Raw genomic sequence first — 13,285 nt, forward strand, 5'->3', positions numbered from 1 at the left:
CTTCTAATATCAATCCTCCAAGCCACGCACCACAGCCGTCGACTGATGCGGAGCCTACCTAATTCGAGGCGTGCCCACCTGCCACTAGTTGGATCGAGCCCAAGCATAATGTTAAGCCCAGGCCCGACCATCGTGGAACGTTCATATAAATAGCAGCATTTGAGGGGCTTAATTGTAAGGTATGAGGGACTAATATGTAAAAAAGCACCTCTTCGATTTGTTGGGAGTTTTGGGGGATCATTATACTATAAACGTGGGTGGAAAGAAGGGGGAGAAGGAGAAGAGGGAAAGACCAGAGCGAGGACAGTTCGGTGGTGTCGCCTCGCCTCGCCTCGCCGCGCCTCTTGGAGGCTGCTTCCAGCTCTTCCTTCTCGATCCGATCTCATCAGCGTCGTCTCCATCTCTATCATCGAGGCGCGATCCGCCCTTTTTCCTCCCGCAGGGCACCTCCGATTCGAGCGGCGATGGCCAAGAACAGTCCCCCGAAGCACCGCCACGATGGGACCTCCCCGCTGCCCCTCGGTATGGACTGGAGCCCTCCCCCGAAACGTTGGGTACGTGCGCCTCCTCCTCATCCTCCCTCGATCTCAGCTCCCTGTTACGTGGTAGATGCGGCCGATGATAAAATTCTGGGTTTCCCGTGTGAATCTTGTTCCCGATTGGGCGAGTTCGAGCTTTCGGTTAGGGTTTGGTGATTTGTGTTAATTTTGTTGTTGAAGATTTGGATCCTGGCGATGCTTTACTTTGAGGTAGGGTTCGAATCAGGATCATGCATTTTACACTGAAATTTGGGGTTTTCCTACGCTGGATGAATGTTATATTAGACGATCAAAATGTGATTCCGTTCTGTTAGTTAAAACTTCATTCAAAGTTTTGTTGTTGAAGTTTGAATCTCGCCTTTGCTTGCGCGCCAGGTTAAGTGGAAGCTGATGACATATTCAGGTCATGCTTATAGGTAATTTAGTGATTCTGCTTATAAGTGATTTAGTGATTCTGGATCAAGGACCAAGGCGGCATAAATATATATTTAAACTAAGGGGGCATATATCGGTTTCTTTGTTTTGTTTTTATTTCCACGATCATCATCATTGGTCATTGTTTCAATGGTCAATCTGCTTTTTCACTAGTGTTTAGTAAACTTAGTAAAAAAAAATTGGAGTGATTTTTAATCATCTTGAATTGGAAATGTTTGTGCTCATCAGCTAATATGGTGGTCCACTTGTTGCAGGCGGTAAAAGGATCAATTTATCTAAAACTGTATATGTGTTAGTCTTTAGGAAAGATTTGGATTGTAACTTCTAACAAGTAGCATCAAGATTATAAATTAAAGAGAAGGAGAAAGCACACTCAAAATAAGTGGAAGCCTTCACCAATATAATGAACACAAGGTTCTTGGGAGTGAAAAAACCACCCCATCTGCTTCTAAGCACAGATCCTGCAACTGTTTTGAGTCCTACTACATCTAACTCTTTTTAATTTTCTTAAATTGCATAGGAAAATGCTCTAACCAGTTCAGCCTCACATTAACTTTTGTTTTGTTCTGTCTCTTATGGTTGAAACATCCAAAGTGTACCTCAACTTTACGCTAAAATATCTTTAGGAATATGTTCAAATCGAATTGAAAAATCGAGCCAAACCGAAACCGAACCAGTCCAAACTGGTTCGGTCCGAACTGGTTCACTAATGGTTTGGTCTTGAAGGTTATAAACGGTTCTAGTTTGGGCGTACCCTTTTTTGGTTTGATTAACCGGTTCGAACCGAACCGAACCTATTTTAATTTAAAAGATATCAATCCGGTTGAGTTTATTATCCTAAGCCCTTAATTGGTTCAAACTAATTAATCAAACCAGTCCAAAGGTTCAATTTTACAAATGACGTAGGCTCAATTTCACAAATCTTATCATGTCACTTGAATTAGATCAAGATTTTGGTTCGATTCAATCGAATTGAATTGGTTCATTTGAAAAATATATATTTTAAATTACTTGAAATTACAAACTGGTTAATCGAATTTGATAAACCGATTTTGAGTCAGTTCGATTAGATAGGTCCGAATTGGTTTGGGTTCCGACTTCGAACTACCTTACTTTAACCGAACCAAACTGAAAAAATAGTTCGGTTCGAACTGGTTTGAACACCCTTGAGTATCTTTATTCTTCTCCTATAGCATTTTATACATCACTTCATAAATATCTCAAATTTCAAGTGTTGAACCTTATCTAAATAGGAGGTCATATTGAATATACCACCGAGAAAAATCTTAATCTCCATTCTAGCTGAAACTGGCTTGAATTTCTTTTGGAAAACATGCAAGATAGTTTCTCCACATGTAAGATTTGCATTTCATATTGATATTCTTCTACTTTAAAATGCCTAATCATCATTTAGTTCCTTTGCGTGTTGCAGGATGGAAGAAATACTATCTGGCCACATGACCCTCAAACTGGTTGGAGTTACTGTGTTATGATTCCTTCTTGGATCGTTCAGACAGAACCTGGAGGAACCCATGAAAGCTTCTTGAATCCTATTGTTGTAATAATCTTCCTTTGCCTTATCAATTTTCCTACACCTCTTAAACATGTATAATTTACTCTTAGGTGTCAAATAGATGTAATTGCTAGGTACAAGACTTTCTAAAAAAATGTATTGTCGTGAAAACAAATGGAATGATGATTGATTTAACATCTAAGAATGGAACTTCTATCTTTGTATCATGCCGTGCAACTCTTCATTTTATCATATTTCTAGTAGTGAAGTGTTATCTTTTATAAAAGATGTAGTGATGCATGCCTTTTTGGTGATAATGACTTGTAAACATGATTATTGTATTTGTTACCTCCTGTATATAAACTGCAGGAAATTATGGTTACTAAAATGATATTTAGGACTGATTAGTGTGATCTAGCTCGATAAATTGCATTTTTCGTGCTTTAAATTTTGCAGTTCTACATTTATACCCAACTTTGATTGACAACTATTCTGAATTAGCACTGAATGCAAGAGTAAGCTGTGTTGAGTGGAGTGGAGGTGTGATTTTTAAGTGTTTCATTGAATTATTACTTTTATACGGATATGATGCACATGCATTTTGCAAGTATTTCTGACAGACTGCTGATACTGAAAATTGCAATTTGATTCTTGGCACAGGATATAATGAAATTAATTAAATTTGAACTAAATGAAACTAGGTTTCAGCATATCTGTAATTGGAGAAAAGGAATCAATCTAGAAAATCTTCTAGCAGACAATTTTGATGGATGTTTGACTATTGTTCCATATTTATGTAGCTTGGGGTGTCCTATAGCTGTGGCCAGTCTTTTTTATTTTTTGTACCTCCAACAGAAGTTGCATTTATTTGTTGCTGCTTCCTGTACACAAATTGAGCAGTTGTCAGCACTACTACTCTATGAATTCTGTGGTTATGATCCAATTCTCTGTCAGCATATGGCAGTTCAGGGATAAAAAACTTGAAACACTGGTGATATATTTAATGCCTAAACTTGTAGGACTTCAAGTTAGATGAGGCTTGAGACGTATAGGGTCCTAAGACATGAGGAGTCTATTAATTCAAATGCCATTTATCACTAATTTCTGTTGACATTTTTCGGAGATATTGAAGAACATTATCCAATATGTTCAACGTGCCCTGATTTATCTATGAAGATCTAGGACCAAGAATGTTCTTGGCACCAGAATTCTGGCACTTCCAGAGAGATGGTAGAGCAATAACCTTTCTTAATTTGTTTTTTAGGTTGGTCTAACATAAATATAGGCATTGCAATGTCAAGAGATGACTTTTGGTCATCCTGTTCGCCTTGAACTTGGATCTTCTTTGCCTTGTGGAAATGTTGAGAGAACTGTTACTTATGGCCCCTCCCTTTTTATCTCAATTGCTAAATTCCTTTGTGTGTCCGGGAGATACGAATAGCTTTTTTATGCCCACAGGAGACAGAAATAACACACAGAGTCATCATATTATTTCTTGGTTATATCACACAATGTAACATCTGATACTTCATCTTAAGCTACTTTAATTTCAATTTTTGGTCTATAGTTATATTCTAACATTAGATTGAGTAGGCATATGAGAGCAGGGTAGACTTGCTTCTTGAAGTTATTTTACATGCCCTTTTCAATTAAAAGTATTTGTAAAAGAATTAAGAAGCTAGAGACAACATGAACTACTGTAGATGAAAATCTTGACCGAGGAACTTCAAGAGCTTAATCTGAGGAAGTTTTTGAAGGAATGGTATGAAAATAATGATTTTTGAGGTTCATTCAAAGGAACATCAACAGTGTTGGAGTCGTGCAAATATATATTGTGACACACAAATGCTACTAGGAAACATAGCTATCACTAATGAGAATCCACATAGAGTTGGAAATGTTTACTGTATGGAGGGAGCTTGATGAATGTGTTACAACACATTGTTGGCATGTGCTCATTAGAAGTGCTCTATCTATGCATTTGGGTCAGATTTATTATTTTACTATATCTCTCATTTGAAACTATGTGCTTTGATTGGGAAAATTCTTTTTCCTCTTCTCATCTCTTTACCATAATCGTGGTTTTGTTATTTGCTTTCCATGAACACATTTTAAAGCTGAATAGGAAGTGCTCTTTTTAAGTTGGTGCTGCTTATACAAAATGGAGTAGGAATATGACAGAAAGTGCGTCCTTGATATGTGCAAACAAAAGCAAGAAGGACCTACTTTCATCATATTTGCTTAACAAAAAGCAAATGAGAACTAGCATTGGAAGATAGGCTGTAAACATTTTGTTATTTGTTATGCTTGTAACTCACCTACCTGGAGAGAGTTGGTAGATTTTGCAGAATATATACTGGTTTGGGGTGAAGTCTTAAGTGTCTGTAGAATCTCCACAGTTACTCTATGTCTTCATTCCAGATTTACTTTGCTAATCCAAATGCCATTAGGAAGTGGCCATTAATTACCGCAACTTCAATGAAATATAGGAGAGGCTTTATGCAAAGTAGTGGATGAGAGATGATTACCACTCATAAATTGTTGCTTACGATGATGTAGTGTCAAATTCTGTGGTTGAGGACATTATGACTCAGCATGCAGTGTTAGTCATCCTACATACAAAGACTAGATTTGCTTTTTCTGGTCTTGCTTGGGCTGCCTGCAAATGTTGGTCTTCCCACAGAACTGTAAGCTTCATGTGAGAATTTTTGGTATCCTTTGTTACTTCTGCTTATCTTCTCGTTAGCTCATTGTAATATACTAGTCATACTGTCTTTAATTAAGTGCATCATTGAATATGCTAATTTGTAGTACCCTACCAGAATTTGCTGTAGAGTTTGAATGTGAAAGATAGAGTGATCTATCTTGTGCATTTCTAATGTGCTGTGATAAGTTTTGTTGTCTATTCTCAGTTGAAGGCTTGTGCTATATTATCTGATAATATTTTAAACTTTTTTTGAGGATAAGTCCTCTTTGTTTGCTATTTGATGTGTTAAATTTAGCAGACCTTTTTTATGTTTTAATTCTTGGATTTGCTTTTAACATTATTAAAGGGCAGTTTTACAGGATTCATGTGGGTATACAATCTCCAGAAGGCATCAGCACCAGCCATGGACTACTACGAAGATTCAGTGACTTCTTGAAGTTATATTCTGCTGTATGATAAATTTTATTTTCACCATCTGATGACAATGATTACTGTGCTTTCTTATTTGGTTCTTCATTTTCTGTCCAAACATGTAGTTTCTTTTATGAACTATGGCGATTGCACCAACAGTAAGTTACATATATTAATTAAGGAACACACTTGAGGGTTGTTAACAATATGCAAGATTTTGTAAGAAAATACATGGGAGCACTCGACTATTAAATCAATCATATACCAAACATACTGTAGGTGCAATGGTAGAAGGCAATTCATAAGGTGGCATTATAACTGAAGGATAAAGTTTGCAAGATACTTCCTAATTCTAGACATCTGAGGAGTGGGTGTAACATCAATGATGCTGTTTATAATGAAAAGTTCCAGGTTTTTTTTCATTTTTCTGCCATTTTTTTCTAGAAAGTTTGCTTGAGAACAGACATTGGATTCAATTTTTCAAATAATGGAAGGCAATTCATAAGCTGGCATTGTCATTGAAGGCATTAACATCTGCAAGATGTTTTCCATGTCAGGAAATCTAAGGAGTAAGGAGCGTGACTGTCATGCCAATGCTGCTGTTTATTATGAGAAAATGCATGTAATTTTATCTTACAGTTATTTTGCTTGTGAAAAATTTGCTGGAACTATTCAATAGCACAAGACATGTACCACCTACATAGTTTGCATTTAAGCCGTGCAAGATAATTACCATGTTTACAGCTGCCTGCTGATTTCTCTTGCTTTAATAAATTCTCTGATATTGATAATCATTGTTATGTTTGTGAGAGAAACTTCTTCATACGCTATTTTCACGGGGAGATTTAGTATGGATTTCATGTTGCTTTTAGATTAGGGTTTATTTATTTATGTTGTCATTTATGCAGCTTAAGAAGACATTTCCTAGAAGAGATATTCCTGCAGCCCCACCAAAGCATGCATTTTTGAGAATAAATGCCAGCCGGATGCTTCTAGAAGAGGTATAATATTATTTCGAAATGATGCTTTTTTTGTTATGTTGGATTCTGTTAGTTTTGTTAAAACTGACAGTTCATAAACTACAATTTCATCCATATTTGTGTCTTACTACAAGTCTAGAACTATAATCATTCGTCTCTCGTTCTATTTTCTCTACTTTGATACATAAAAGAGTGTTTTTGTTACTGTTGTATCTCTTTCTTAGTTATGCAGACTGGCAGAACAGAGGTAACCTTTTGAAGTACGAGGCTAAACAATATTTGTGTTAGTTGAAATTATTTATAGGCACAGTACAAGCAACAAAATGAAGTCTGCACTCTGAATTAGAATTGTCCACTCTACTAGTTTTAGCATAGAAGAATATTCTGTGCTGACACATGGGCTGACTTTGGCAGTGACCAGAAAACCAAAAAAAGAAAAGAAATAAAAAAACCCTTTTTCAGCATGCTTCTCTACAACAGAGAAGGAGAAGTGAGAGGAGGGAACAGACTAAGAGTAGAGGTAGAGATAAAAAATCATGGGCATATCCGTGGCATGTGAGCATCCTCCTCAACCTGTCTTTACCTCGGCATGCCTTCGTCCGGTGTTCCCTTTCTTTTGTAGAAAGTCCTTAGTTGTGGTTATGAGGTCCGAGGATGAACCTTCCTTAATCCAGACCTATGGGTACTCTAATTCCTTGTGAAGTGGCTTCATCTTGTCGTTAGGGAGATCAACTCATCCAATGGCTATAAAGATACTCCATTAAGCACATTTTTTTCTATTCAGTTGTCCATTAAAAATCATTCGGCTTTAAAAACGTTTTTTAACCTTTTGACCTATATTGGTATCCTCCACCTTCTGTGAGGATAATCATCCTTGGCAGTTCCATTATCTGGTAATAATGAAGAAAATTATGACATAAAAAGGAAGATCTTCAGCTGGTCAAAGAGGCCTCCCTTGTGGAGTAGATGATGATGAGATTCAGATGTATTATTATTAGTCCTCTTACTTCTAGAAGAAAAACTGGACCTTTTGTTTTGGCCCCAAATGCCTCTGGTGGCCAACTTGGTAGATTAAAAAAGAGGCAATTCTACATGTTTATGGTAGAACCGAGAAGCCCATGTGGCTCTTTTGTATCTCTTTTGTTTATGTTTCTGGTCCAATGACTATAGATATGTCTTGTACTGTCTCTTCTTTGGTCTGTTATGTCCTTCTGGAGCTTTTGTTTGTCAGCTTCAATTTATCTTGCTGCACTGGAAATGGACTTATTGAGATCAGTGTTGTTAATGAGATCTAGGTGTTTCAGGTGCATTGACTCCAGTCCCGAACCAAATCTAGTTTGATTTGAACCTAATCGAACCAATTGGTTTGGCTTAATCAACTAAGAGGCTCAAAACCTTGTTAGTGATAATTAATTCTTGTTAGTTAACTTTTGTTAACAATTGTTAATAATTGAGTTATTTAATGCTTTATAGATGGTTAAACTTATGTAATTCAATGTTTTAGTGGTATTCTTTTGAACATAAAATGATATGAAAGCCACGTATTGTTGGATTTTTTATTTAATGGTTGACTTTATCCTTAATTGTATTTTATATAATTTTTATATTGGTGAACATCTGGCTTCGCTTGGGTGATCACCTAGGTGCTCACTAATACTGCAGTTACAATTTGTTGTTGTTTTAAAAATTGAATAGTAGTTTTTCTTCAGGATAATCATAATCAGAAAGGGTTTAGTTTGGGCCTGAAGTAAAATGCTAGGTTTCCTCCTTTGCTTCAGTTTTTCTTTTGGAGTTCATTTTCCTACTAGGTTATCTTAAATCAGATACCTTTCTTGCAGAGAAGGCGTGCTCTGGAAGAATGGATGGGAAAGTTACTCTCTGACATAGAGTTCTCTAGAAGTGCACTAGTGGCAGGTTTTCTTGAGCTAGAAGTTGCTGCAAGATCAGGTATGTCTTTCCACCTCTATGTTTCCTGGTGTCTATTTAACATGCATGCTTTTATAATCTGTTTGTTGTTGTGTTTGATTCAAGATGAAATATTCTTTGTTTTTGGTGCACTTTTATAAGTGAGCTAATTTGTCACCTTGATTTACACTTACGTTCTGCTCACTCGTTTTCATCTTCAGCATTTCAGTATGCGAATAATCATCCTACAGAACCAAGTTCAACAGATTCTACTGCTGCGCCCTCTTTAATTCCTGCTAGACCTAGTTCAAGTGCTTCTGTTGCTGATTGTTCGAAAATTGCATCGAAGTCTCATACAGTTGCGGCAAAGTCTCCCTCCATGCCATCAGATATCTGTAGTGACAATGCAGATGAAACATCAGACCTTGAAACTCCAAGAAAAGGAAAGATTCGAGAATTTAATACTAGCACTGAAGATCTGACATTTCATGATGTTAATAATGGCATTTTAGGTGAATCATTTCTGGATCAACCCGAAGATTTCATTAAAACTAAGTTAAACCAAAGAAGGGGGTACCTTGTTTCCGAGAGAGATATGACTGGTGGAAGCACTTTCAGAGACAGAGTAGAGTCCATATCATCAGATCATGACCATGATAAACTCTATGGTCATGCTCGAAGGCTGTCTTCTGAAAGCATTGGGAGTGATATAAGTTCTATAAGAGGCAGTGAACTATCATTCACTGGTGCCACCAATTCACTTTGGGATGGTTCCCTCGATGTCCCTGTTGGTGCTGAAATTTCAAATGCCATGGATGCTTTTGCTGGCTTGGGGACACAATCTCTTGATAATGCACAAATTGTCCTTCCAATTGATCAAAGGCATAAATTGAATAGAGTTCTCCTCACTATGCAACGAAGGTTAGGAACAGCAAAAACTGATATGGAGGATCTTATAGCACGATTGAATCAAGAAATGGCTGTGAAAGAATATCTGACGACAAAGGTGCATCTCTGGCCATTACTTTAGTCTATCTTCCTTTTATATTTGGGTGATGAGGTTTAATTTTGACTGACATTTTGCAATAAGTATGATAAATTAGTCGTCAGTGCATTTCTGTGGAACCAAATACAACTCTTGAATTAACACCAAGTCACTTTTTCATTATCTTTGTTAGATGTCATTTCATCATCAGTATCTGTATCTTTGGTTGCAGGTCAAGGATTTAGAGGTTGAACTGGAAGCCACTGAACAGAAAGGTAAAGAAAATTTGCAACAAGCTGTCTTTATTGAAAGAGAAAGAGTGACCCAAATGCAATGGGATATGGATGAACTACGTAGAAAGTGTTCAGAGATGGAATCAAAACTCAAGCTTGAACAAGTGTGGTTTTCTCTGAAATTTGTTAATGTTGCATGATGCTATTCATTTGAATTTAATCCCTCTATTTTGGTTTCACTTCTTGCAGAATGAAAAAAGTCGTGCAGAATTGGATAAGATGACTGCTAGTGATGAAAAAAAATTGTTGCTGCAGGAGCTAGGTAGTAAACAGGAAGAATTACTGAACATGCGAAAGCACCTAGAAGAACAAGAATCGAAATCAAAAGCTGATATCAAAGTCCTCGTCAAGGAAGTGAAGTTCCTTAGGAAATCTCAAGCAGAGCTCAAGGAATTGATGAATCAAACTTTAAAAGAGAAGTCAGAGTTAGAGGTAGTGTGCTTGAAATTCCCTTTACAATTGACAGGCTAGAAGTCAATTTTCGTTCATTAAGAATAGTGTTTGACCTGCATAACGCATGTACCGGTAGATGGCACTTCATACTTGCCCGTCAGTTTAACATTGATGTCTTGACTTCCTCAATCTCCAAAGAAGAAAATCGACACTAAGAGAGAACCTAATGTTTAAATTTCTAATAGAACAACAGTTGTTGTAGAGAAAATTCGTAAGAAAATGTATAAGGTCACAACCAATGTTGGCGCTAGGCATTTCTACACGGTTTTGTTGTACTACATCATGGAATGCACTTTAGGTAGTTGTCTCAGATGCAAGAGTAAAAAATGTATACAATTGATCGTTAATCTTAGCTTTTTAGGACCATTGTGAAAACATTTTCCTCCTATGTCCTTTTTTTTTCTCTAAGCCACCTGATGGTACTTCATTGCTCTGGTGAGTGATATATATACAAGTCCTTTAACAATTGTGTAACTATGAGTACCTTTTTCCATGCAAGCTGATAAATGACAACTTTCGGTTGATTACGGTTTTCTGGGGTACATGAGTGTTGGGGTCCTTTTCAAGTTAAATATGCTTGTTAGCTGTGAGTTAGTGTTCTTTTTGAGTTAAATATGCTTATTGTTACTTGTAAATTGGATCCGATGACTTGTTGGTCTTAGTCCCTTTGTCTCCAATTAGGAAATTGGCATGATTGATTAGCCATTTTTAGTCCCAGCACAGGTATTTTGTGGTTTTATGGCTGAATTATGTTGTAATAAATCTTTTGTCCGGTCAATGCATCAGTTCTATCCAGTCAATGAGCAATCATTTGTGCTGTGGTGAACACCTTACAAGGGTTGCTCACAATGCATTCTTTTTCTTTTTCTCTTGTTATAATCCATGGGCCAAAATGTTTCTCTTTATATCTAATTAAATGCATTGCCACTACTCACATCGCAAACTTGAGATGCTCTTAAGCTGGTATTACCTTTCAATTAAGGTAGAAGAATTCAGCATCCAAGGCTGATCCATTCTAGCACTCTTTTTGCTGCTCTTTGATGTCCCTATTCTGAACTTATCCTTTATAAACAGACATCTCATGTTTCTTCTCTGTTTTCTTTTTCTAGTTTGTTGTTAAAGATTTCTTGTAAATTGAACTTCCAGAATCTACTGGGTCTTGACCATCCACCTTAATCTCTTTCTGTTATCCATTTAAAATGATATCGAAAATTTTTGATTGTATTCTTTTGATTAATTTGGTCTGCAGTGTATAATTTGTCTGGTTATTTGGTTCAGGAAGCTGATCATAGAAATACACTACATCTAATTGTGGTTACTTTTATTTGGTATCAATATTACTTTAGTTCCGGTAAAGTTATTTTTACTTGGTTTTATTATTCACCTAGTCCTTTATTGTCTGCCTTACACTTTTGCCTCTTGTTGAACCAGGGATTTCTTCATAAAGAAAAGCAAAAATGGTCAAATGCAAAATCAGCAAGCAAAAATCTTCTTCATGAATGCAGAGTTCTTCGTGATCGGCTGCAAGAATGCAGTGTTAATTTTCTTGCAGACGAGGAAGACAAGTTCACTATTAGCCCTTCGTCACTCTCTGATGCTTTAGATCTCCTGGCAACTTCAGATAATCGGATAGGTCTCCTCCTTGCTGAGGTATCTTTTCATTATCAAATAAAATTGTCTTCTTGCTAGTTTTTGTCTGTGTGTTTTGGTTCCATTTAGTAAGAGAACCTTGTTGTGACTAGCCTAAATTTGATATCCATTGAATATGATGACATTGCTATTGCCTATGATACTTCCAGCTATGAGTTCTATAATGGTTTTCCTAAAAGAAGAATATGATATTACACATGTGGATTCTGCTTTATATCTACTTATTTCTTCTTTTATTTGCTGCTCAAGCAAATGACAGAGCTGGTACCTGAGAATTTCATGTAAATTTCTGGGTTCATGATATTTTGGCAAATACTTGTATGCATTGTTGCTACATTTTGATGTTTGCCTGATTCTTTCAGTACCCTTATCGACTTCTTGTTTCATCTGCATCTTCGCTACATTCTTTAATGTGATCGTTTGTCTAAATATGCATTGTACAGATTTAAATGTTTTGGTGTTGATAGATAAAACTCTTTATTTGGATGATTTTTTATTTATATTTAGCAAGTGAATACTGGTAACTCATTCTTGTCCAGGCTCAACTACTTGCAAGGAATGATGAAGAGGCTTGCATTGATGATGATGATGCTCAAACTAGTGAATTTTCTGGTTCTGGGATTGCGTCAAATGGCGATAACCCAATGAGAGCAGACGACAACGACGACGAGATGAGAAATATACTTACTGATATGTTCATAGACAATGCGAGATTAAGGAAACAGGTAAATTCAGTTATTCGATGTGCCTTGAATACAGTTATAAAACCAGAGAGAGAAGAAAGCAACGAAGTTTCCTCCAGAAAGACTGTTCTCAACCGATTCTTGGAGAGATGAGTGAACATAGTGTGGATGCTCTAATTAACGCCTCATCCATGTTCCGTGCGCTGTATATTTTGACCACATGATGTATTTATTTGAGGGGAAGTGTAGTTTTCTACATGGTGAAGATATGAGCTGCTTTGTGTTCACGATTTCATCCATGGTATAATAAGTTGATGAGTGAAATGTGTTACAAGAGAGAGAGAGAGGGATACGTATATCTCACAGAAGGCCGGTTGGACTCCTTTTATGTTCCATAAAATTTTGAATAAGGAAAATCAATGGATGCAAGTGATCGTTGAATTCCATTCCGAATGCAATGTTGTATATTTTATAAAGAATTTGAGTAACTTTTTTATTAATTTATTAAGTTACAGAGGGCATCCATGATGATATTTGGTAGCAGCCGTATGATTATAGCATGGAGCAATCATTATTGTTATATCATTATATAAAATAATAAAATATGATGTCCTGATTTTGAACTCTTTCAAATTGATTGCCCTATCCAAACATGGGATGACTAGTGCTCGAGTTTTGGAGGAGGTGAAGAAGTGCTTGAGTTTTGTTTTGGTTTTTAATGACGTTTTCTG

At 36.6% G+C, this 13,285-nt stretch overlaps 1 protein-coding gene across 3 annotated transcripts; it reads left to right on the top strand.

The window, feature by feature from the left end:
* Window positions 1-243: 243 nt before the first annotated feature.
* LOC103981485 (PX domain-containing protein EREL1) lies at window positions 244-13,077 on the top strand. 3 transcript variants are annotated; one of them, XM_009398239.3, is made up of 10 exons: window positions 244-554; window positions 2,407-2,532; window positions 5,546-5,644; window positions 6,514-6,606; window positions 8,424-8,532; window positions 8,712-9,496; window positions 9,708-9,872; window positions 10,024-10,200; window positions 11,653-11,871; window positions 12,411-13,077. In XM_009398239.3, exons 1-10 carry the CDS (start codon window positions 465-467, stop codon window positions 12,705-12,707), a joined length of 2,160 nt encoding a protein of 719 aa, XP_009396514.2. In that variant the 5' UTR covers window positions 244-464; the 3' UTR covers window positions 12,708-13,077. The 3 variants fall into 3 exon arrangements, with proteins under 3 accessions (XP_009396514.2, XP_009396507.2, XP_064973652.1); XM_009398232.3 differs by having other exon boundaries at window positions 245-554; window positions 9,958-10,200; XM_065117580.1 differs by lacking the exons at window positions 244-554; window positions 2,407-2,532 and adding an exon at window positions 6,163-6,227 and having other exon boundaries at window positions 5,575-5,644; window positions 9,958-10,200.
* The last annotated feature ends 208 nt before the right edge of the window (window positions 13,078-13,285 follow it).

The sequence above is a fragment of the Musa acuminata genome, chromosome BXJ2-7 (assembly GCF_036884655.1).
Source record: "Musa acuminata AAA Group cultivar baxijiao chromosome BXJ2-7, Cavendish_Baxijiao_AAA, whole genome shotgun sequence".
NCBI lineage: Eukaryota > Viridiplantae > Streptophyta > Magnoliopsida > Zingiberales > Musaceae > Musa > Musa acuminata.